Genomic DNA, 24,313 nt, shown 5'->3' with positions numbered 1-24,313 from the left:
AAATAAACACATACGATTTCCAGGTAGGTCTAGTATTCACATACAGATATTGAATAATCAATGGAAAATAACCATATTTTATTCTGTGATGATTTTTGGGTATAAATATAATTTTACATTTAATTTATGTTTTCATTTATTCTGATCTGAAGCAATATTCTCAGTGTATCAGCTGTTACATACTTAAATCTGCATATTTGTGATATTTACTACAGGGCGTTATTTACCTTTATAAAGGTACCTTATTAAATGTAGGCTATACTTCATGTGTTATGTCAAATTATTACGTTTGATCAATAAATTCAGTTAGCCTATAATAATAAAACTGGGCTGTTACCAATCAAATTAAATAATTTAGCCTATACACTGCAAAATTGCAACTGCTATAAATAGCCTAATGTTATGAGATTAATGTTTTAAATAAATGTTTGAATATACAAGAAAAAAATGCAATGATACTTTTAAACATGAAACTAAACCGCCAATAGGTGGCGGCAAGTGGCCGTCTTAATAAGTGAGTCATTCATTCATTCAAACCAGTGTTACTGATTGCGAGGCTCGCCAAGCTTTAATTTGTGGCTCGCATGGTGGTAAATAATACGGTGATATGATCATGCAGTCACTACAGATATTTTATAAACATTAAAAACCACGTAGGGCTATAACATAACCCATTAAAAACTCAAAGTGTCAGCTCTATTACAAATAATTTCGATCGGATTTTCATTCGATCAAGTGCACATGATCAATAAACAGCAAAGCAATCCAGCTTTCAATAAGACCGAAATAATAACATTTAAATAAATACATAAACCATGATAAGATCTCGTGAATAAATGTTGATAAAACAACTTCTCTGCTGCAGCCCGACAGGCAGAAAGAATCGTGAACTCATTGTCAAGTCAAGTCAAGAATATAGCGCTTTTCACAATACAGATTGTATCAAAGCAGCTTTACTAACTCTCATTAGAGTGTTAGAGTATTAGTAGAGTTAGAGTTAGGGTTAGAATAAGTTGACATTTAGTTGCAAAGTTACTTATAGTCAGTAGAATGTCTGTTTGGTGACCATCACAATAAAAAGTTAGCAGATATTTAGCAGACAGTAATACTCTAATGAGAGTTAGTTGATAGTTGCAAAGTTACTTGTAGTCAACAGAATCTTCAAAAAGTTAAAGTGTTAACTATACAAGATACCTAACATATAGCTAACATGTTTTCTTTATTTTGCAAGATGACATAAATTAGTATGAATATGAGTGTAAAGGAAAGGGCCAGCCTTTTAACAATAAGCTCCTAACTGTGTGCTTTTAACAGTGTCTCTGTCAACTAATGATGATTAAACAGCATATTATTCTTTAAAAAAACATTTGTTTACTACAGAAACAGATATGACCGAGAATAGTAGCCTAGGTTAGCGCCAGTGGAGTTGACCAGTGACCACAGAGACTTGTAAAGCCATCGCCATCAAGCGGTGATACGTAGCAGCTACTGTTTATTCAGCGTGGCTGGCTTGTTGCTATAGAAACATCAGATACAACCGATACAACGTAGCAACACCGGATTCAAGATCGAGCTACTAATATAAAATTTTCTGAGTGCCAGGCCAGCCAACGTTTTCATATTACGAATGAGTTTTTTTATGATACGTCTTGAGTCTTAATCATTCATGGAAAAAAGTTAGCTAATAATATAAGCGTATTTTTGAACAAAATTAATTTAATAATGTTCCGGAAAACAATGTGGCGGAAAGCAGTGAGTGATGCGGTCATCTCACACCAACATCGAGCACTGAATACCACCATTTTCATCCTCAAAGAGTTTGGACCGATTGGATTTCTACTGAAAGAGGAGGGGGGTAGCAAAAATTATAAAGTAAGTTTGTACTGATTTTTGTTTGATACATTTTTTGTATATTTTGTGCAACTTAATAATGTTATTTCATATCTAAGGTGTGCTTGGGAGATCCACACACGTGTACCTGCCCTACCTTCCAGAAAGAGAAGGATCTTTGCACACACATCTGCTGGTAAATAAATGCTTGGTGTTGAAAAGTTTCTTCAACAATGGGCACTTTTACCCTGTGGACATTTAGAAAGTAAACTATTTGTTAAAACACACTTTTCACATTCTGTCACATGCTTAATTTGTTTACTTAATTTGTAAACATTTATCTCATAAGAATTGCCATTTTTATCATTCACTAAACATTTCCACTACAGTGACAGTCATTTCCAACACAACTGAAATTATGGTTTGCATTGTGCAAGAAATCAGCCTACTTTTTAAACAACTTTGTTTTGCTAAAGCGAACAGTTAGCTTTTATCTAACTTAAGTAGCCTACACACAATTACTAACATTTTCACAATTAGACAGCTTGATTAAAAAAATATTTAGTCCAGACTAGGGATGCATAATGATTAATCGCAATTAATTGTTTGCCGAATAAAAGTTTTTGTTTACACATCATATATGTGTGTGTACTGTGTATAATAATTATGTATATATAAATATACAAACATGCATGTATAATTTTCAGAAAGAAATATATTTATATATTAAGTATTTATAATTCTATATAAGATAAATTATATTTAAATATAAAAATGTATATAAACATGTAAATATTTTTTAATACATAATTATTTTACACAGTACACACACATATATAATGTAAACAAAAACTTTTATTCTGCAAAAGATTAATTGTGATTAATCGTTATGCATCCCTAGTCCAGACACAATAAAAATATTCTGTTTGCAAGTAACAATATGACACAATTACAAATATTCAGGCACATAATGTCTGTCATATTTAATCACACATCACGTCTCATATTTTATATCCATCATGCTTTTCATTGTCGACTCCTTGGCAACCAGGTTTTGTTAAAACTTTAAAATAATAATAAAAACAAATATTCTCCCAATACATATTGAAATGGTATATTTTTGTTTCTTTAGATTGATAGATTGTTTAAAATGATGGAATTTGAAATGAAAGTCAAGGAGACAACAACAAAATCTATACATGAAAGGCGTTTAAAAAGTAGCAGAAATCACTTATCTTTATAGGCATGGTATAACATTTCCAAGTTTTAAGGTGACCTTCATATGAAATTAAATTAGTTAGTTTTAATAAAAATGAACCCCTTGGACAGAAAAGTGCTCACTGTTGAAGAAACACATTCACCGTTTGCATGTTGAGACATAATCTTACCTTACCTTACATCTACATTTTATTTTAGGATTTTAATGCGTAAATTCCGACTACCAGGAGATCACGAATGTAAGTAGACCACCCCCCCCAAAGTGTTATCACTCAATGCAACCCTTTCCAGTAAGATCCTCCAAACAGTTGTACATAAAGGCACATATACATTAATGTTTGAGCTGTAACTGTCTGTCTGGTCACTTGAGTCACTGGGTCACTGGTTCTGTTTCAGACTGTTTTCAGTACGGTCTTGCGGAGAGACATATCCTAGAGTTGTTGCAAGGGCTTCATGTGACCAAAACTACACCCCCCAATGAAAGCGAGAACTCAGCAGGCCCTTCATGTCCTGAGCCTAGTGAGGAAGACGGAGGAATCAGACAGAAAGATGTAGGGAAAGATGATATATGTCCAATCTGTCAAGAAGAACTTTTGCTGAAAAAATTGCCTGTGACCTATTGCAAGTAAGAGGTTTTTTTAAAATCAAGAAATCAAGATTATTCAGGAAATTAAGTGGATACTTTCTAAATATATGTCTGAATTTCATGGTAAATACTGTATTAACTATGAAGTGAATATGTTTTATTGATCAATGAATCAATGCATTTTTTAACATAGAAATGTATTATAAATATCGTTTTGACTCCATCTTTTTTAAAGCCAAATGCATCACATTTTTCCATTTAAACCCAAAAAGATAGTAGTGATCCTTACTGACACACAATTTCTATGTTGCGGTTTGTGACTGGTTGCGTTGTAACTATGCATCATTGTAAAGGTTCAGCTGTGGAAACAACATCCACATTTCCTGTATGAAGGTATGGGCTGCTCACCAAACAAAGAGAGACCCATGTGCCCTGCTTAAGTGTCCACTCTGTAGAGAAGACTTCGGCACTTTTAAGCAGCTAATTGAACAGGTACATCATTACAAGACCCAGTCACTTAAATGACTTATTTCTATCTTTTGTCTAAGCTTAAATCATCTTGGGTTTAACTATTATTTTTGACAGGTGAAAAATGCAGGTGAACTGTTAACCTACTACGAGAGGGACTGTCTGGACAAACATCTGGGTGTTATGTGTAACATCTGCAGGGCCTGTCCAATCATCGGCAAATGTTTCAAGTAGGCAACCATTATATAGCATTGACAAATCAGCGCAGACATACAATACTATTCAAATGTCTGAGGTTGGTAGGATTTTTTAAACGTTAAAAGAAGTCTCTTACGCTTGAAGGCTGCATTTTTTTGATCATAAATTAAAATAAAAACTGTATTGATGTTAAATATACCATTTAAATTAACTGTTCTTTTTTTAACATATTTAAAAATGTAATGAATTTATGCGATGGCAAATCTGAAAATTGATCAGCCATTACTCCAGTCTTCAGTGTCACATGATCCTTCAGAAATCATTGCATGTTGCTCAAGTAACATTTTCATTTATTATTATTATTTTCTTATAATCATTCTTGTGTAATATTATTACATTCTTGGGTTACACTTTATTTTAAAGTGATATAGTTACATTGTACTTAGTCAAATAAGTACTGAGTAATATTATTTACCGTAACTACATATACTTACTATAGTCACTTTAGTCTAGGGTTTGGTTTTGGGTTAGTTACCTGTAATTATGAATAATTTACTGCTATTATAATAGCAAGACAAGTACATGTAGTAACGTGTAACTACGTCACCTTAACGTCACCTACGTTACCTATTTTTGTATTATAATATTCTTGTGCAAACCGTGATACATTTTTACAGGATACTTTGATAAATAGAAAGTTCTTCCAAAGAATAGATATATTTGAAAAATAATTTTGTATTTCTATCAAATTTGCATCAATGTAAAAGTCGTTACTCTCACACTTGATCAATTTAATGCATCCTTGGTGAATACAAGTATTAGTATATTTGTTCATGCTACTTTTCAATGTATTTAAAAAAAAAAAATTTTGACCAGCTATTTATCCTGATTCTGTCTAATGCTAGATAGTGTGTCATATGCAGCATCTTACGTCTGATGTTCGTTCACAGGTGCACAGAGTGCAGTTATTTCCACCTGTGTGAGGATTGCTTTACGAGAAGAGTCCATCCAAAACATTACTTCATAGTTCGAATGGTGAGTTTTTGTACAAGGTTTGGGTTTCACATGACATGTGAAACATGATGATGCCATTCATAACTGCAGAAAGTAGTTATTTGTAGCATCAATTAGAAAATAGCTTACATATGGCACATTCAGACAGGTGCATCTCAATCAGCACTCTAGCTCCCTAGGTCGTTAACAAAATACTCATCCTTTTTTTCATTATAATTGTGCAGAAAAGATGTCAGCCATGGCAGACAGCAGGACCTCACAACTCTGAAGAAACACAGAAAATGGAAAACCATTTAATGGGTAGTAGGTTCGTCTGCCCATTCATGGCTTCTGTCCAGTTCTTTTATTTTTAATTGTCGAATTTCTATGTATACATATTCTATGTGTATATATATATATATATATATACATACAGTATATATATATATATATATATATATATATATGAATTTATCCAGACATTTTACTCTATTTTACTTTACAGCTCCAGAAGCATGTCTGGTGTGACATGTGATATAGTCCCGAACTATGTAATAAAAAGTTTGCCGACGATAAGGGTTCGGAAAGACTCCAGATTTCTGTATCCAGGATCTCAATGTAGAATCTGCCTCTCAAGATTTCAACTGGGTCAGCATGTCAGAACCCTTCCCTGCAAACACAAGGTAACACATTTTCAAGTTCAGCTCATTTAAGGTGGGTTGAATGCTGATAAAGCTGGCCATTAGGAACTCATTTTAATATTTTTTATTTTTTTCTACAAAATTACTCACACTCATGTCTTTCCAAACTCGCATGACTTTATTATAAATAAGACAAACTATTAGCTAAATAATTGTACATAGTGCAAGATATAATTATTATCTATTTTCCTCTCTTTCCTGAACCTGAACCAGTTCCATACCGGCTGTATTGATCCAGTGCTCCGAAAGTCTAACTGCTGCCCACTGGACTGGCAGGTCATCTACAATCCTCTTACATGGAATCCTCGAAGTAGCAGAACAGAAAGATCTCTGGCTCCATCTAGTGATGTTCAGAGCAAGCGTACCGATGAACAGCTCTCTGCGTTCTTTCTACCAGGCATTGGTTTGCAGGGAAAGAAAGGTTGTGCTCCATCTCTGTTGAGAACAGTGACACCTGAACCATCTGTGTGTAATCCTTCCTCGGTGGATTCACTCACTCAGGGCTTCCGGGGCCTCTGCATCAATAGTTCCCATATAGAACCATATACCAGAACGTCCACCATGAAACACAATCATACAAAAGAAAAGAGTTCTCTTCATAGAGGCTTATCAGGAGCCATAACTGCACCGGCTGAGAGGAGAGTATCCTTTCCAAATAGTCCCTCAACAGTCAGTCTAACTTTGAATGTCCAGTCAGCATTGCCCAGAACACAGAATGACCAGCAAAGACTCATTGTGGGCATTAATGGGCCATTTATCATGACACCAGCTTACGGCAGGATCAGACCACTGAAGAAAGATCCTTTAAGACAGAGACCTAGGCCAGACAGGCTGGATATGAAGGATCTTCATCTCTAGATGACACAGTCATGAGAAAACAAGAGCAAAGTGAATTGGTTTGCAATTCAAAAATAATGGTAGTACGTTGCTCCATGGGTGTTAGGAATAGCTCTACTGGGTAGCAAGAAATCCAAAGCGCTCACATGTGTAATATTAAAAAGCTTTCATTAAACTACGGCTAAAAACAGAGAAGCACCTAGAGGCTCAGGTGTCCGTTTTTAATTTTATAGCTTTATAGTTTTAGTATGGGCTTTTTAATATTATAGTCCACATGAGTGCCTTAAAGGATTAGTTCACTTTTAAAATGAAAATTCTGTCATCATATACTCACCCTTAAGTTGTTTCAAACCTGTATGAATTTCTTTCCTCTGCTGAACACAAAGGAAGATATTTAGAAGAATGTCAGTAACCAGACAGTTTTTGGTTCCCATTGACTTCCATAGTAGGAAAAAAATATACTATGGAAGTCAATGGGAACCAAAAACTGTCTGGTTACTGACTGACATTCTTCTAAATATCTTCCTTTGTGTTCAGCAGAGGAAAGAAATTCATACAGGTTTGAAACAACTTAAGGGTGAGTATATGATGACAGAATTTTCATTTTAAAAGTGAACTAATCCTTTAAACTTCATTTTTAATAAAATCAAGAATGTTCTAATTAAGTATGTTTGGATTTCTTGTGTTTAGTTGAACATTCACTGAATTACAGTCAGAATCCTTCAATCCTCAACCTCTGCTGAAAACAGGCAAAGATTTCAGATTAATCGTAATTTATAAAAATGAGGCATTTTTACATTTATAATTGTATAAGAGACAATCATTTTATTATTGCCTCATATTTATTATTTGAATGTTTATTTATATTGTTAAAAAAAGCTAAAATAAAATGCATTATTCGTATCAGTTCTGGGTACTTAAAACTCACAAGTATTTTTGGTCAAGTACCTTTATTAAATGTGCACAAAAAGGCAGATTACAAGTTGTACTGAAAAGCATCCAGGAATGGCTCTTGAGCCATTTAAACCAGTGTGTTGAGAAATTGTAAAACATATTACAGATATTGAAATAATAAATGCTACAATACAACATAAATTACTTTAAAAACATTCAGCTGACACAATGCAATCTTCTCTCCTTGGTCATACTTCATTTAAAATGTCAATTTCAGTTTCCCTTCTCGGTGCAAATTTGCTGCCTGACAACAACAAGCTAGTGTCTTATTGTAACTGTTGATGAGAATCAAACAGTTACAATTAATTGTCTAAAATAATAAAGCTACAAAAGCACCAACACATTCAATACATGAGTTGATAATCATGTTGTCAATTTGTGAAGAAATATTTCATACACAAAACACATTAGCACAAGAAACATCTTAATATGCTAGGTTCATGACCTGTACAGCTGTGCTTCAGCATTGGACTTGGTAAGGTAAGCCATAACCCCAGACATATTTTCGATGTTTTTGGGTACTACATTCTTACACATTAAAACATTGAATGGTAAAAGCATCACAATGGACAGCATGCAAATGTGACTAGCAAGAATACAATAAATAAGTACAGTGCGTCAAAACGGCAAATGACCTTAAAGGCCTGTCGCTCCCTCAAAAAAACTTGTTCTGAATTGTAGAATATATAGTGCTTAGCTTAATAGCTTATGATAACAGTGCTCAGTTTTTCCACAATTTATTTCATAATTGTTTATGACACTGTGTGGCAGTTCCTTGCATTACATTGAACTGAATTGAAGAACAAAAAATTATTCCAAGCAAGCCAAGAGAGCCAAACTGATTGCATTTAAATCAGTTTTGCAGACTCACTATAAGAGCATTGTGTGTACAAGCATTTAAACATTAATGTTTAAAAATACTTAGATATATATAGATATATATACATACTTTTACAGTGTACTTTTGAAGGTAAACAAATATGTTCTTTCAAAGAAGTTTGTAAAAACATTGTAGTGTGGTTGCGAAATTGTGTACAAATGAACTGCTGACAAAATGCTGGATACAGCATAGCCACAGGAATCAACAAGGTAAGACAGGCATTTTTGTTTTGTTCATTCTTCCTGATGTTTATATTATAAGGCAGTTTGATCAAAACCATTTTCAGACACCAAAAAGCTACAGCTACACAGGTTATTCAGTTAGCGTTTTGTGTGCGGTCTCTCCTCCCTCACATGTCGAGATGTCTTCTTGTCAGGCTTCTTGTCTCGAACCTTCCTCAGTCTCCGTGGTGGTGGGGTAGATTTGGACTCACTGGAAGTGTCCCCTGCATCCCTGTCCTCTGGGATGTTGGGAATGGCTGCACTACTGCCTTCAAGGGTGTTCCTCAGGGACGTGTCCTCAGGACTCCCAATTTCACTGCTGCTCAAGTCCTGCTCTTGATTTCCACTTATTTTAGCCAAGCTAGCACTCGAGGGTTCCCCGCTTTTCCGCAGAGGCTGCTGCAGCAGCTCGTTCATGTCCACTCCAGAGTCCAAGCTTGTGTCATTGCTGCTGCCCGGACGATGTCTTCCCTGAAGCTCGATCACAGAGTGACGAACCTGGGCTGCTGGCTTACCATCAAGAGACACAAACCAAGCCCGGGGCGGGTGAATGGACGGCTTTCCCTTGGTGAACTCAAGCAAGGTTTGCTCTGATATACCCTGGAGTTCCCCCCGAAAGGGCCCCATTCTAGCCGCTTCGTTCAAAGTTCCTGGGACAGATACGGATTCCAGGAGATGACTGTAGCGGCCCCATAGCCCGGGGTTAGCGGTAGCGCCCTGCACTCCTTCCAGAGCCTGCTGCTCGTCACCGTCTTGCTGGGGAACTTTAGGCAACGTCTGAGTGAAACTGTCTTTTAAGTTCCGCTCTGTCGGAGCTCCATGTTCCATACCATTCCGTGGGAAAGTGGCAGATCTGCTTCCAGAAGGGTCAGCTTGTCCCTGGGAATTAAACAGCTCTGGGGCCTGCACAATAGCCAGAGGCTGGTTGTAGATGTGGAACAGCTTGTCTTTGAAAACGAAATTATCTGCACCACCCTGGTGTGAGCCATTCTGTTCCAATTTTTCCCGAAGCTTAGCCACTTCATCACTATTAATGTAGAGATTAGACATTTGGGCTCTGAGGCTTTCTAATCCCACAGCTCCAATGTTCTCATACAGATTGCCCACCGGCCTTCCAACGTTTTCCACATAAATGTTGTAGTTGGCTTGGTGTCGTGGAGAGCCTGATGCATCATGGCCGATGCCTCTTGCAGCCAGTGAATAAGACCGGTCCCCATTATGAAAGAAAAGTTCTTGAACCTCATCAGAGCTGGTGGAAGTGGTCTGGTCTTTCTTCAATACAGTGAGCCTGGTGGAATTCCATCGCTTTCTTCCGACCTCATGGTTTAAGTCTCTGTAAAATGAGATACATATTTTGATAGTTGCCCTTTAATAATAATGAGTTGAAAAATGCCTTTAGTTCACTGAAATTAACAGGTTAAGATGAAATAAGTCCGGCACTGTTGTATTTATAAGAAAGTGATACAATGATATTTGCATGACTTAATCAACTCTTACCTGCAGTGAAATACAATCACAGATAAAAATCCGATGACTATCACAAGAGTTCCTCCCAAAATACCCACAAGAAGGTATGTGTGGTAGGAAATGAAATCCATTGAGCTTGCAAGCCCCATAAAACCTAGATTTAGACAACATAATCTGTTTAGAGGGCTGCATATTAACAGATGTCTGGAAGATATGAAGGTATGAAACTGAAATGCAACTTCATTCATAAATAGCAAAAATATGGGCTGATGAGTGAGGCTTGACAATTATTTTAATTCAAAACCTATATATGACTGATACTTACCTGATGATGGTGGTGGTGCAGCAATCCAGTTACCAAGTTGAGGTGCTACATAAGTCCAGACTAGGCCGTTTTTCTCCATCTGAACAGTGCCTATACCTTTATTTACCCAGGTACCTGTGATAACATATGTCATTTAGTGCTTTTGGACACAATCCTCCCCCTCAACCCTTGTGTGACAATTACAAAATGCTGATAGTTAATAGTCCCCACTTAAAGAAAACAATGAAAGATTTGAAACCTCTTTTAAATTAGCATGATTGCAGTTTTTCAATCACCTATTGTCATGTCAAAGGTCCACGCAGAAAGTGAGTCGGAGGGTCGTAGGTGGGTGTGGTAGGGAAGTGGTACTGTTAGCTGAATGGGTCCTTTGACATCAACCTCCTTTCCATTAGACACTAACTGGACACTGATCATAGCCAAGGGACTTAACTTGACATTCCTATAACCTGTAATTGGTAATACAAAGATAACTGATTAATTTTAGAATCTGCAGAAAATGAATTGGAAATTGTTTCAAGGGTGTGTGGTCTAGACTAGAGCAATGTTTCTCAACTCCATTCCTCGGGATCAAGGGTTCTTACATGTTTTTCCCAAAGCTTTGCCACTTCATAGACATTCTAATCTCATAGATCCAATGTTCTTGTACAGATTGTACATCAGCCATCTAACATTTTCCACATAAATTATGTAGTTAGCTTGAGAGTTTGATGCATCATGGCCGCTGTCTCTTGCAGCCAGTGAATAAGACCAGTCCCCATTATGAAAGAAAAGTTATTGAGCCTCATCAGAGCCGGGGACCCACCTACCAGAATGTTTTAGATGTCTTACTACTAAAAAGCTAGGGTAGAATTGTGTAGCGGCTAGCAATAGTAAGCTAGCTTTGAAAGCATAAATCCCACCCTGGGACTTCAACAGAAGATATATGCAATTTGTTTTATATGTAGACCACTTCTATTATTGGTTTATATCAGGATGTAAAGAGAGTTTCAACCAGAATAACAAAAAGTGTTTATAAAAAAAAGTTGCCTACCCTACCTTTAAAACACCTGATTTAACTCACCAGCTTCTAAGTGTTGAATAGGGAGACATCTAAAAACATTCTGGTAGTTACGTCCTAAGGACTGGAATTGAGAAACACTGGACTACTAGAAGATCAATAATGTGTGTAAAATGTGCCATCATATTTGATCTGGGTAACCAAGCGGCCTGATATTGCCTAATCAATAATATGTTGTGATCAATAACATTAACTAATCAATACAGCATTGAGTCAAAACACAATAATGGAGCTTGTAGAATTCATTGACTAAAACTGGCCTACAATATACTCCACTCACTTATGGATCCTTAACATCTCAATGAAATGTACAGGGTCAGCATTTACTCAAGAGATGTGACAAGGCAACTGGTTATATTATTATGCCAGATGCAATAGGTATTTTATCCCTTTTTTCCAAAGTTAATCTTACCTCCTTTGCCGTTGATGTTTAGAGTAAAGAAATTCGAGTCTTTTTCTGTATGCAGGGCTGGAGCTGTCAGATAGGCTGACAACATGGAGATGGTAGTGTTCTCAGACAGTTTGAGGAGACGTTTGGGAAACTGGACACTCGGTTGAAATGACAGATCTGCAATACGTCAATAACAGTGGAAATGTTTTAGTGTGTCACAGTATCACTGCATTAACAGTAGTTGGTCAATGCAGTAAACATGGAGGTACTAAATTCAATTATGGATTATATTTTTTTAATTTCAAAATAGTGAAATGAATCAAATAATAGAATAAGAAATTATTTAATTGACATACCAGATGTTTTTCGAGTTATCAACACAGTATCCTCAAAGAGCCAGATGTTCCCTTGTGTTTGAGGGCGCAGGGACATCGTAATAACAGAAAAAACTAGGAAAAAAACAAAAAAACAAAAATTTTAGTAGCCAGGTTTATCACATTTAAATCACATTAGTTGCATTTCTCCATATGTTTAAATGTCCTTTTTTAGGGCTTAGGGTGTTCTACAACAAGCCAGGGTGAGGTCACATTGATTCACTGCTTTCTTGCTGAGGTATTTATTGAGCTTATCTTGCTAAAATATTCATGGATTAAGATGAATCATATATAATTCAAACATGTATCTCTTAATTAATACTGTATATACCTGAAAGGTATCTTAGAGGCTATGAACTTACTGGGCATCTTGGTGGTTTTCCAAGGCAGCTGGGTGAGCACATAACCCTCCATGCTGGCCACCAGAGTGAGGGTCAGACCAAGGCTGTATGGGACAGTGACCGTGACCTCTCCATTCTCCAAAGTCTGGCTGGAGTGTATCTGGGATCCATTCAAGAACACAGCCACCACAGCTCCTTTCAGGAACCTCTGGCTAGATGCATCTTTAACCCAAATCTTCAGTGTCAGGAGCGACTCTAAAGACAGAAGGTCAGGTTCAGTGGGAAACTGGGAATGAATAAAAAATGTATTTGGCATCGCTTGAATGGTAAATTTAGAGTCAATCCCCTGTAATATGAATATAAAGATAAGATATATTTATTTAAAAATTAAACAAATTTAAAGGAGTTTAAGGTTAACCATATACGCCAATGTTCAAAAGTGAATTCGCATAACTGCTCAACGCATTAAAAACCAGTTCAGCCAAAACCGATAAAATTGGTTGGTGACAGTCAAATCTGGTGGCAACCTCTTAGCATTGAAATAGTAATGACCACTGGACCCACGGCTCAGTCAGAGTGACTTAAAAATAGATCAAAGTGCCAAATGTCGGATGAGCGCATCAAAAGCTGAGACTTTAAAACCTTGAAGAACCTCTTGAAATGTCTCTATACTGAAGAAAAAAAGAGCCTGTTTTCGATGCCCAAAACGCAAAAATATGACCAGGATGAAATAATGGCAGAACCAAACTGTTCAACCCATACCAAATATAACCGCTGGTATATAAATGTTAGTCAAATAATGTAGACAAATTATACAAATCAATAATTTGTTTAATAACACAGAATTTTATAGGGAAAGCCTTTGGGCCACATAAGTCTTAACTTCGATCCCTGATATTTCATAATGATAAATACATTTGTGATTTATGATGGATTTGACGCTGTTACAAATCAGCATAAACTATTACAACCATGATCTGGTACTGAACAAAACAATAGAACAGGAAATTAATTACTGTAGCACATGGCAACAATAACGGGATACAATATGGTGTATTCTCTGTAGTAGACCCATATGCGAATCGTTAAGACATGGCAGGGGCTTTCAAACAGGAGTCTGCTGAATTTTTTAAGGGAAGTGTCTCAGCTGAAGGAAATTATCCATTATTTATAGGCTTTAATATATCGGCTTTTATACAACGATACCACCAAAAATGAACATATTGTCCGATACCGATACAGTGGTCGATATCGTGCATCCCTAAATTATTTTGTATTAATAATAATATTATCCATAATCTATTTTGGCTTTAGTAGGCTACATTAACAATTTATATCACATATTATTTTTCTAAAATTAACCTTAAAATATATAGCTGACTTTATAGGGTCCTTCACAACTGGAGGGTCTTGCCATCAAAAAGTTAGAAAATTCCTGACAGTAAATGTATTTTATTATATGCCTATTATCTTTTAAGGTATTGGGAGATTCTTGCACTGTAATAATCTCGCCTTAAATCTTAAACCCAACAGCATATTCAAGATAAACAGTGCAATGTAGCTCAACCATATCAGCTATTCAGCTCTTAAAAATGTGGACATGACTGTCCTATATAAAAAGCCTAAAATAGGTGGTTTTACTTCGAGTGGCCCTGTAGAAGAGGCTTACAAATACTAGGTAATGCATGTTAGGTCAATGTTATGAGACACCGAGCACATCGGTCAAAAGCGCACCCATGTCCTTTGTTGTGATGTACCCCATCATGAAAACATCCTATTATTAGCAAGCACACCGCATGCGGAGCTCATGGCGCAGCTGATGATGTGGATATAGAAGATGCTGAAGATGAAAGCAGCTGATGCCGTGACCGTTACCTGGTGGCGGCACCGTCGCGTTCGCCTGTCCCTCGAGCGGGGACGTGTGTGTGTCGCTGGCATTGTCCTCCTCCGACAGCGAGGCGAGGCCGTGGGAGAGCACTCCACCCTCCGCTCTCCTCACGTACCCATCCTCGCAGAAAATCAGCAGCGCGGCGAGGAGGAGACACCCCGAAAGATCTGGCATGGCGTCTCAGACATAACTGCACTCAATGACACGGAGAAGGAGAATGTTGTTGTTTTTCTGTCCTCGGGTGGATGTGTATGTCACGGTCACATCATGCTTCTCGGGTGGACCGATGAATATCTGAGGGTGCGCTAGATGATGAGGGTGAGGTGCGCGTGTTGCGTCATAGCTCACGCGATGCCATCTGCTGGCTCAGTGTTTTTTGTTTTTTTGCGTCTTTGTTAAAGCTTACGCAATGTTTTTGTTTTTTCATGCGTAGGTAAACATGTTTCAAATATAATTTAATTGATTTGTATAACGTAATTAAATATTAATAAAATATATTAATAGCCTACATAGTAAAATACATGTTAACCTATTTTTGTATAGTATTTGTGAGTTATGTAGGCTATAAACATGTATGCTATATATTTTATGCTATGTTTATAATGTATATTGCACACTATATTTGTGTATGTTTGTCTTTACTACTTTCCACATTTTTCAACTACATTAAAGCATTCAAGTCATCAAAACTATAAAACACTACAAATGGAATTTAATTAGAGCCCCAATATAAAAGATAATCCCACTAAAAGACAAACCTTTGCTGCATGGTACCATCCAGTCATGAAATCAATTTCATAATATCATAAATTTAACAGAATAATTTTTCATTAGCTGCAAGACGTCTGAAAGAGAGAGCAGATTTTTTTTGTGAAGTATCAATACCTCCATTTTATTGTAATAATTCAAGCGAATTACATAATTTTAATGTACAACATACAAACAGACTGTGGAAAAGGTCCTTTGTAAAGAGAAACTCTTGAAAGAAAAGTGACCACATTTTATCACAACCATTCTCCAAAAAAAAAAAAAAAAAAACGTATGTTAATAACAAAAAGAAATGAAGGGTCTTATTTTTTAAAATCATCAAGACATTGAAACCAAACATCACATCCTCTTCAAGCAGCCCTACTGTATAAATGAGCGGATGAACGTTCCTCAACTCCACCAGTTTAAGAGCATGAATCTTCCAAGATCCTCTCTTTCCCCAAACCAGCTTCTAAACATAGTTTTTTAAAGCACTCATGGTGGTCAACAGTTCACCGGACATTTTTTTTTAAACTGAAAGCTTTAGAGTGCTCACCAATCTGATGTGAAACAGAAAAAAATAAAATAAAAATCATAACAGGATCCTAACATCTCCCATAAACTTGAATTAACTGCATATTATGAAAGCCTTGTGATAGGCTAGGGACAGTGGTTACGCTGCCAATCAGATGTTGGCTAAAGTCACTTTAAACAGGAGGACACGGGTCGAAAACAGCAAGTGGGAGGAGACTGAGAGACAAACTGCTAAGCCACGCCTCCCTCCCTGCCAACTGATTAAACCTCCTCCTCCTCCTCCTCTTCCTCATCATCCTCCAAGTCACAGAAGTTGATGGACGGTCTGCTGTCCTCCGCCTCATCTTCATCAGATTCTGCATATGAACCTGAGTCCAAACATAAGAAATAAGCAGAAACATTAAAAACCTGAATTGGATGGAGGGAAAAAAATAAGGGACAGATGCCATCTTTTTAGGCAGAATTAAATGCAAGCAAGCATTTTTTAACAGAGGCATTGATGATTCCCTCTGTGCATTCAATAGCCAAATATGACTATGTTAGTGGAATAAATAAACAAATGCCATGCAAACAAATCTTAACTACATCCATGTGAAAATTTTGCACACTTAATACCAGAACCAACACTGGGTTTTATAATCTATACTTACCTATGCATTTAAAAGAAGGTGATTTCAAGTTTTATATAAATGAACTAACAAGATTTAGAGGTGCAGGACCAAAATAAATAGAAATCACAACATACTTTCAAGATTGTCCATGTGTTCATGTAGAGTTCTCGCCAAGTTGAAAAACTGAGCGAGAGAGGGGAGAACGTTTTGGTTTTCATATCACAACATTTGCTTGCAATCAACACTTTCATATTGAGTGACGCATCACAGGAGCCAAAGTACTGTACTTGAACTAACAGATACAGGGTTCGTACAGATACTGTAAAAAGAATTTCCAGGACTTTAAGCACTACTTTTTTTGGTTTTCAAGGACTACAATCAGAGAATCACACTTAAACAATATTTGTAGGATTTTTTAAACTCAAATTACAGATGCAAGGTATCCAAAATACAACGAATTTAATCACATGTATATATATATATATATATTAAATAAAGTTTCTAACGGCTATTATTGTTCTATAAATAACATTTTATATTATAATATTGGCAAACTTATTGATAAAAGGTCTGATGGGGGTTTATTAGACCGGCTGCCGTGTTAATTTTGCGTGAAAAGATTGTATGTGTTTTTTCAGAAAAAAATTACATTTCATATATATTGTAACTAAATAAGTCAAGCACTTTTTAAGTACCTCTTTATAAATATGGCTGTTTTCAACGGTTTTCCAGGACATAGATTCCAAAAAGTCAAATTCAAGTACTTTAAGAACCTTTTACGAACCCTGCAGATAATACATTGAACAAAATACAGGAAAGACGTGGAAGGCTTACCCCAGCATCATTGACTGCACCCAGGACATCAGAAAACCTCTGCTCACACAGGTGCAGGAGCACCACCAGGTACAGCCCACAGCTGATGAACTCATACTCTGACTGAACAATCCAACACACAAACTAAATTAAAAATATGAATTATAACAGATAGATGTGAACATTACTTGCTTGAAGTCTCTTAAGTGAAGGCTCTGTAATATGGAACATGTTCAGAGTCTGATCAATATTGATGGGATTTTTAGGCTATTATTCTAAGGGGCCGTTTACACAGAAGTTTTTTTTAATCCATGAAAACGCTAGATGGACGTTTGACGGTTGCGCTCGCATCTCACACCTTTTATAGCATCTCACACAACACAGTGTTCTAAAAATGCAGTTCTCAAGTTAAAATTATAGTTCAAATTTTTTTTTTTAATTTAAGCTTGCTTTTTAAAATAAACAAACATAAAAAGCAATGTGTGTGAATGGTCTCTAAAGGTCCGTTCACACCAAGATGAGCGTTTGGTGAAAAACATTTATTGTGTTAATATGCCTGTTCCACTGATGGCATGTACCTCTTTAGGGCTTTTCACACTGCGCTTAAAGGCATACTATGCAGTTTAAGTTGTCAAACAGCTACCCCTAGTGTCCCTGTGGAGTACTTGTATTTAACGTTACTAAAAACCACTCACGAAGAACAGTCTCTGCACTCACGGCCTGATCCCCTTAGTTTTCTTCATCGACTCTGCCATGATTAAAGTCTGAAATGCGTGCTAGTGTCTTCCATAGAGGCTGCTCCATGTTGTTGATGTATGTGACGCCATGCCGTAAAGCAAGTCATGACTCTCGCAGGTTTCGGCGCCACCTCTCAAACCTGCTTTGCTATCGGGATGATTCGCCCTACTACAAATTTGTTTACCATCAAAATGACTTCGAAGCTGTTATATTAAGGTACAAATCTTGCATAGTGTGCCTTTAATGAAGAAAAGAGACCGTTTAATTTATACCTTTATAGTCTGAAAAGAAAAAAAAACTTGATAGTACAGTCAGTAAAGTGTAATATGAGAATGCGCACTGAAAGAACCTCTATGTAAACAGGTCACATGCAGCATTCGTCCAATCAACGACACTGACACTGCATATAAGGATGTTAACTAAAGGTTTCGAAATGTACAGTGTGAAACCAACAGCGTATGAATATCCATACTATTCATAGTATTATGAAACCTGAAGCAATATTACCAGGATTCCATTTCCCCAGGGTTTAGAATGACCCAGGGTTAACTACTTCAAGTGTGAAAAGCCCTTTTGTGTTAGGCCGAAAAATGTTGGTACAAAGAGGGTTTCAATCACATTGCAAAAAGTGTTGACCACCAATAAAATACATGCTTTTGGTCACATGCACAGAGAGTCTGCTGTTAAACAAATTGGTGGTGGTCACAAACAGAGCATTCTGCCAAGTGACAGTGAATTGCAGAGGAAGAATGCAGGACTCACTCTATTGTCTTGTATTTGCCGATGTTTGATAAACACCATAGTGAATACAAAAATCTGAATGTCTGTTTGAAAGCAGTTGACTACAGTTTGACTTCCTTTCTTCTCTGTGATAAGAGTGTCAGAAATGTAAAGTTGTGCAGTGCTGCTTTGTGTACCACTGTATTTCCGCTTTTCCATAAGTCCCACTTTCTGTCAGAGAGAAAGTGCATATTGCTTTTGCTGTTTTTTTTCCCTCCATTGGTCTAAACAGACAAAGTGCATGCGAAAATTGGGATTGAATTCCTAATTCCAGGCCTTAATTCCATGTAATAATTTTTGTTCCTCAGAGATTCATTAAAAACCATAACTAACTGGTAAAGCACTCGAGCATGCACAATTTCACTAGTAATCTAAACAATGTGCTTGTATCTTGTTTTGATGTACTTACCCTTTCATGAGATCGATAGAGCTCATTGATGTCAAAGTTCTCAATATTTAGGTGCAGTTTCTCTTTACAAAGTTCACAGGTAGTGATGGCCTCCAAGTTAGAACCTGTGTATCAAAGCAGATATATGGGATGAACAAAAAAAAAATTAAGCAGCCTAATTCACATCTTAACCAATTAAGCCCATAATGAGTTTTTGAACTACAGTGGCAGAACCATAGAAATCACTGAACTCCATGTAAACACTATACCATATTCATCATGTACTAAACATTCAGGACTGTACTATGGTAGCGTCACAGTACTCATCTGTAAGGGCTAGTAACCACCTCAGTCTCAAAGGTTCTTCAGAAGTTCATAAATAAATTAGATTCTTCCTGTCTTGTGATTTTCATACTTGTATCTGATAAGTCTGCGTTCACACTGTGTTATGCATTACTTTGACCAGCACGGGAAATGAAGCCAAAATCCCCTTTGTCAGACTAAATTTGAAAACGGTTCCTTTCTCAGTGCACATCAATCAAATGAATATACACTATATAAAGACCTAGTTTATTTCTGCCCTCAGGAAAAGACAGCCATACCAGAGCTGATTTTGGAGTGGAGCCATTTCTTAATGCAGTCCTGGTGCACATACTGCAGGCTGCCGGTGCACTTGCAGGGCTCGATCAGAGGGTTGGAACTCGACTGCTCCCCCATCTGACAGATTCGGCACAGATCACCCTCCTCATCATCAGAATCCTCCAACAGAAGGCTAAAAGTAGGAAGCGGATGTGGTTATAATCTGCAAAATAAATTGTGTATGTGCTCCTGCTACAACAAGTTTAGATCCAAGCCTACTTAAACACAACTGAACCAGCTAATCAAGATCTTCAGGATTACTAGAAATACCAGGCAGGTATGTAGGAGCAGGTGGAAGCTAGACTTTGCAGTGTACTTCAGTGCCACAAAACCACATCAACATCACACATCAGGTGTTGTGCCGGTTGTGGCCAGTATTAACCAAAAAACATGCATAGTTGCATGCATGTTTTCAGTGTTCATATACAATAAAAGTAAACGCCATCAAATTTGGTAAATTCTACTTATGGTCTCAAATTAAGGTTATCTAGCTGCCATTTGCATGGAGGATTTATGATATTGTTAGAGGCATTTTTTACATGCCATCAGGCTATTGATGAATTTATGTAGTGGTATAATTTATAGTATTTTTTTTAATCTATACATTTAAAACTAAATGTACATGTACATTGTTTAATGAATATATATATATATATATATATATATATAAAATGATCAAAACAGTAAAAGGTAAAGTGTATTACATTTACAGTAGGGCATGTAAAATGTTAACAGGGCTAACAGAAGTTCAAATCTGACTGGGCCAGGCGAAAAAAATCGTATTATTGAACCCTGTCTTTGAATTATGTTGATATGTAATGTATATTCAGGATATGTATAGGATTCAAAAACACAAACACTAGATTTCACTTCATACCACCATATGCGAGTGCTTCAAAACCATATTTTTCAACTAACCCAATATTTTGTTGTGAAAAAGCAAAAACATTTTTGAAAAATGTTTAAAACTACGTACACATGTGCAGAAATCTGAGACAACAGTCATGTCAACCTTTTTGAATTGCTGAGTGAAACTTAAAATTACCATACAAAAATCATGAGAAGTTAAGGCCAATGCACAACAAGAATGATAACTAAAGATTACTAGAACTATAATAGTGTCCACACCAGTGCACAATATAGTTTAGTTTATTCTAAGCGTGCGCTGGAGGTTTGTCACCTGTCACTTTAAATGCTTGAGGGCTTCAAAGCGGAATGGTTTCTGTGGTCATTGTTTTTAATTGATCATCAGCTTGAAAAAAAAACTTTCTGAAAGCGTTTCCAACGATACAGTTTCTCTCTTCCGTAATCGTTATAGTTGTGGTGTGAACTACTATTCTTTTATATAATTACACAAATGTCTATACCGGACGCATCGCATTGTGCCGCAACAGCTACACAGGACGAGACAAAGCGCCCGTTTATAATAAGTTTTGTTTATGGTCGCGTCACGGCACTCAAATCCGGTGTAGACGAGGTGTTAGAACGATTTTTAGAACTATATCTTTGTTATAGTTATCGTCCTTGGAGTGAACTTTAATGTGCGGTCAGATTTACCATTGTTCTGTGAATTTCCTCAGGTGAAATCCAGTCATTTCAATAGTAATCTACGCAATCTGGGCAGGGTGAAAGATATCCCTACACAGATTTGCTGTGTTGACCAATAGAAAGCTGCTTGGTTGGAAAGTGACTTCTGTGGGAGGTGTCCTGCACTCTTGACAATGGTCATTTTTTCCTTGCAAAATTTTACTAATGTGACTGCACATTTACAATAATGTTTTTTAAAACACACACACACACACACACACACACACACACAGAACATTTTACACAATAACTAGACGTAGATCAAATTGCCCTCTGACCTCTCCTGAATCTTTCGCAGTCTCTCTGGGTCTCTGGAGGAGACGGGCTTGTCTTTTGCCTGCTCATCAGTTTGACTCCTCCCCTCTGCTCCTACTCCCACACCAATAATTACATTCTCAGGCATACGGAAGAGCGGGCTGGTCATCACCCGGCCAATGCCATGGCTCCGTCCAGCCAGACGGGCTCCGTCCTGCAGAAGCGATGCAGAAAGACCCGAGGCTCCAGAAGAGGGCGCTGCTGTAGCACCCTCTGAGGACTCATCTTCATCATCGTCATCATCATCATCATCATCATCATCTTCACAATGTGTGCCTTGGTCAGGCGCTTTACTGCCACCTCGTTCAGGGAATTGGGATGAACGATGAGGGCCCAAGCGGGCGCTTTCGTCGCGCCCTTCCCTCCTGCGACGAGAGAACAGCGGGGTACAGCGGTTCCAGTTCAGCCAGGACAGTCCCGCTTGAGGCCTGAGCGAATCCTGTTCGGGCCCTACATCAGCGCTCTCCCTGACGGGAGCGAGAGATGGTCCGCGTCTGCGCAAGAACGAAAATGCCTGAACGGGGTCAGAATTCCTCAGCTCTGCTTCCAAATTTTCTCTACTGACTGGAGGAGGGGCTTCAGAGGGCAGGGCTTCATCTGGGCTAGAGTCAAATGACCTTGAATCAGAGGCAGAGCTGGCAGTGGAGTTTGACTCCTGACTGGAACGTCGGGAGAAAAGTCGAGATAGCAGGCGTCTGGTTGTTCGCCTGCCGTCCGAGTCGCTGCCATTCTGAGCAGGAAGGGGAGTGGGGGTGGGGCTAGATGAAGGTGGGCTGGAGCTACAGCCAGTAAGGGGAGTGTAAGGGGTGGAGCTCCAGGATGAGAGGTGGGATGGGTCCGACACAGAGGTGGAGGTTCTGGTGGAGCTAGTGCTGGTGCGTGGTGTATCGCGAGAGAACAGACTGGACTGGTAATCTGTGGTCAGCCTGTGGGAGCTGCGCTCCAGAGGAGAGGGGAGGTACTCGGTTTGGATACGGCGACTAGATGAACTGTTCTCTCTGTAGGATGAGTACTGGCTCTCTTTGGGTCGAGCACCTTGTGCATAGGTGGATGTAACGCGCTCTGAACGGTCTAAAGCACAAAAAGAAACGTATAGTTACCTTGATGGGCTACAACCGTATACATTATACTAATGAGGGCAGAAAATTAAAGAAGAAATGGCAAGATGTTAGAGACATCAAAAATATAAAATCCTCAAATTAATTGCAAGTAAAGCTGTTTCAATCCCATATGTTCAAAAGAACACAACTTATGGTGCAAAACAGAAATAGTCAGGACCAGAGCAACATTTGAGAAACTATTGGTACCATGATAGTAAAAAAAAAAAAAAGTGTCTTTTCATAGTACTGTATATAACACAACTTAATAGTACACATTACAATGTAAAATAAAAATGATATACATTTATAAAAACTAAAGCAAGCATTTTGAAATGATCTGCATTCCATGTTTTCATCCAGAATTGTTGGGCAATATCCCATAATGCATATAAAAATACATGGATGAAAACTTTAAAAGTCATCCAATTATGCCTAGAACCACTTAGAGAAAAAAAAAAAAACACTATAGAAAAAGGAGTGGACTAGAGTGGTAGTGAATGAATGTGTCCGTTTAAAATGTAACCGAGTGTGTGTGTGTGCACATACACAATGAAGATGTCAGTCCACTAGGCCGGTAACTAGACTCCCCCAGTGAGGTTAGTCCTAAATCCCCCCTCTTCTCCCAATCCCTGCGGGCCCAAGGACCCTCTGATGGAGTAGACGAAGAGGATGATGAGGAGGAGGATCTAGACAAAGGACTAATGGTGGTTTTCCACGAAGAATCTAAAGACAAGAGCAATGTTTTAATACACCATATATCCATACACTGAAAAGATGCTTAATTTTAACTATAGTTACAGTATTTGGACACTTAAGCCACATTTAAAATGTTTACAAATACTTTTTACTGTGACATACGTCCTAAAGTAGAGTAGGAGTTGGCTAGGTTGGTAGGTTTAGATGTGGATGGGGATCTGGAAACTCCTGCTCTATTTGTGTAAGAAAGTTTCGCTCTTTTAGACTCTGTGTCTTGGGATTTGTTAAGAAGTCCACAGTAGGTTCCCAGTCTTCTCTCAGAGTCTGTCTGAAATGCAAGTGCACAAACACAGGCAGTCGGATGTCATACATTAAGGTCACAAAAGATCCAAATTCTGCTTAAATCTGATTTTGTTCACATACAAACGTGACCCATATCAGACACCGGTCAATGCTCCACCAGTCAATGACTTTCATTATAACATCATTCAATTTCATGCACATATTTTGCCACTTTATAAAACTAAAAGAACTTCAGACAAACAGTCATACATTTATGCACAAGCTTTAGACGCGTTCTCATGGTTCAAAACACCACAACCATTAAAATAAGGGAGGGAGACAAAACGAAGAAAA

At 37.6% G+C, this 24,313-nt stretch overlaps 3 protein-coding genes across 9 annotated transcripts in view; 1 reads left to right on the top strand and 2 right to left on the bottom strand.

Annotated features, from left to right (window-relative positions):
- The first annotated feature begins 1,549 nt into the window (after nucleotides 1–1,549).
- Nucleotides 1,550–7,157, top strand: zswim2 (zinc finger, SWIM-type containing 2). Its single transcript, XM_079628791.1, has 10 exons — nucleotides 1,550–1,872; nucleotides 1,950–2,026; nucleotides 3,247–3,287; nucleotides 3,445–3,673; nucleotides 3,988–4,126; nucleotides 4,220–4,332; nucleotides 5,251–5,335; nucleotides 5,539–5,621; nucleotides 5,799–5,976; nucleotides 6,208–7,157. The coding sequence occupies exons 1-10, from the start codon at nucleotides 1,723–1,725 to the stop codon at nucleotides 6,850–6,852; spliced, it is 1,740 nt and encodes a 579-aa protein (XP_079484917.1). The 5' UTR covers nucleotides 1,550–1,722; the 3' UTR covers nucleotides 6,853–7,157.
- Nucleotides 7,158–7,769: 612 nt separating this feature from the next.
- Nucleotides 7,770–15,054, bottom strand: fam171b (family with sequence similarity 171 member B). The gene is made up of 8 exons (XM_079628219.1): nucleotides 14,717–15,054; nucleotides 12,863–13,096; nucleotides 12,483–12,575; nucleotides 12,148–12,303; nucleotides 10,954–11,124; nucleotides 10,679–10,792; nucleotides 10,384–10,507; nucleotides 7,770–10,219 (listed from the first exon to the last, which is right to left on the bottom strand). The coding sequence occupies exons 1-8, from the start codon at nucleotides 14,901–14,903 to the stop codon at nucleotides 8,986–8,988; spliced, it is 2,313 nt and encodes a 770-aa protein (XP_079484345.1). The 5' UTR covers nucleotides 14,904–15,054; the 3' UTR covers nucleotides 7,770–8,985.
- Nucleotides 15,055–15,333: 279 nt separating this feature from the next.
- marchf7 (membrane-associated ring finger (C3HC4) 7) overlaps nucleotides 15,334–24,313 on the bottom strand; it is a 32,208-nt gene continuing 23,228 nt past the window's right edge. For 2 of the 7 annotated variants that reach the window (XM_079628215.1, XM_079628216.1), the window contains exons 5-12: nucleotides 23,840–24,005; nucleotides 23,528–23,704; nucleotides 21,845–22,952; nucleotides 19,943–20,112; nucleotides 19,362–19,465; nucleotides 17,456–17,557; nucleotides 16,756–16,804; nucleotides 15,599–16,378 (exon numbers count right to left, since the gene is read on the bottom strand). In XM_079628215.1, coding sequence (XP_079484341.1) covers nucleotides 16,272–16,378; nucleotides 16,756–16,804; nucleotides 17,456–17,557; nucleotides 19,362–19,465; nucleotides 19,943–20,112; nucleotides 21,845–22,952; nucleotides 23,528–23,704; nucleotides 23,840–24,005 — 1,983 coding nt within the window. In that variant the 3' untranslated portion in view covers nucleotides 15,599–16,271. Of the gene's footprint in view, nucleotides 16,379–16,755; nucleotides 16,805–17,455; nucleotides 17,558–19,361; nucleotides 19,466–19,942; nucleotides 20,113–21,844; nucleotides 22,953–23,527; nucleotides 23,705–23,839; nucleotides 24,006–24,313 lie in introns of all 7 variants that reach the window. The other 5 variants (XM_079628212.1, XM_079628213.1, XM_079628217.1 and 2 more) reach the window with 4 other exon arrangements.

This window comes from Phoxinus phoxinus (genome assembly GCF_949152265.1).
Source record: "Phoxinus phoxinus genome assembly, chromosome: 11".
NCBI lineage: Eukaryota > Metazoa > Chordata > Actinopteri > Cypriniformes > Leuciscidae > Phoxinus > Phoxinus phoxinus.
The sequence above is the reverse complement of the archived record's forward strand: the minus strand, read 5'-3'. Positions and strand labels throughout refer to the sequence as shown.

Excerpts from the sequence above, each read along its gene's own strand:
- fam171b (XM_079628219.1), bottom strand. The coding sequence starts at position 14,903 with ATGCCAGATCTTTCGGGGTGTCTCCTCCTCGCCGCGCTGCTGATTTTC. Across the intron at positions 12,304-12,482 it reads GATAACTCGAAAAACATCTG|ATCTGTCATTTCAACCGAGT; the intron begins GTATGTCAATTA and ends GACGTATTGCAG. Across the intron at positions 10,220-10,383 it reads GTGATTGTATTTCACTGCAG|AGACTTAAACCATGAGGTCG; the intron begins GTAAGAGTTGAT and ends CTCATTTTACAG.
- zswim2 (XM_079628791.1), top strand. The coding sequence starts at position 1,723 with ATGTTCCGGAAAACAATGTGGCGGAAAGCAGTGAGTGATGCGGTCATC. Across the intron at positions 3,674-3,987 it reads TTGCCTGTGACCTATTGCAA|GTTCAGCTGTGGAAACAACA; the intron begins GTAAGAGGTTTT and ends ATCATTGTAAAG. Across the intron at positions 5,977-6,207 it reads CCCTTCCCTGCAAACACAAG|TTCCATACCGGCTGTATTGA; the intron begins GTAACACATTTT and ends AACCTGAACCAG.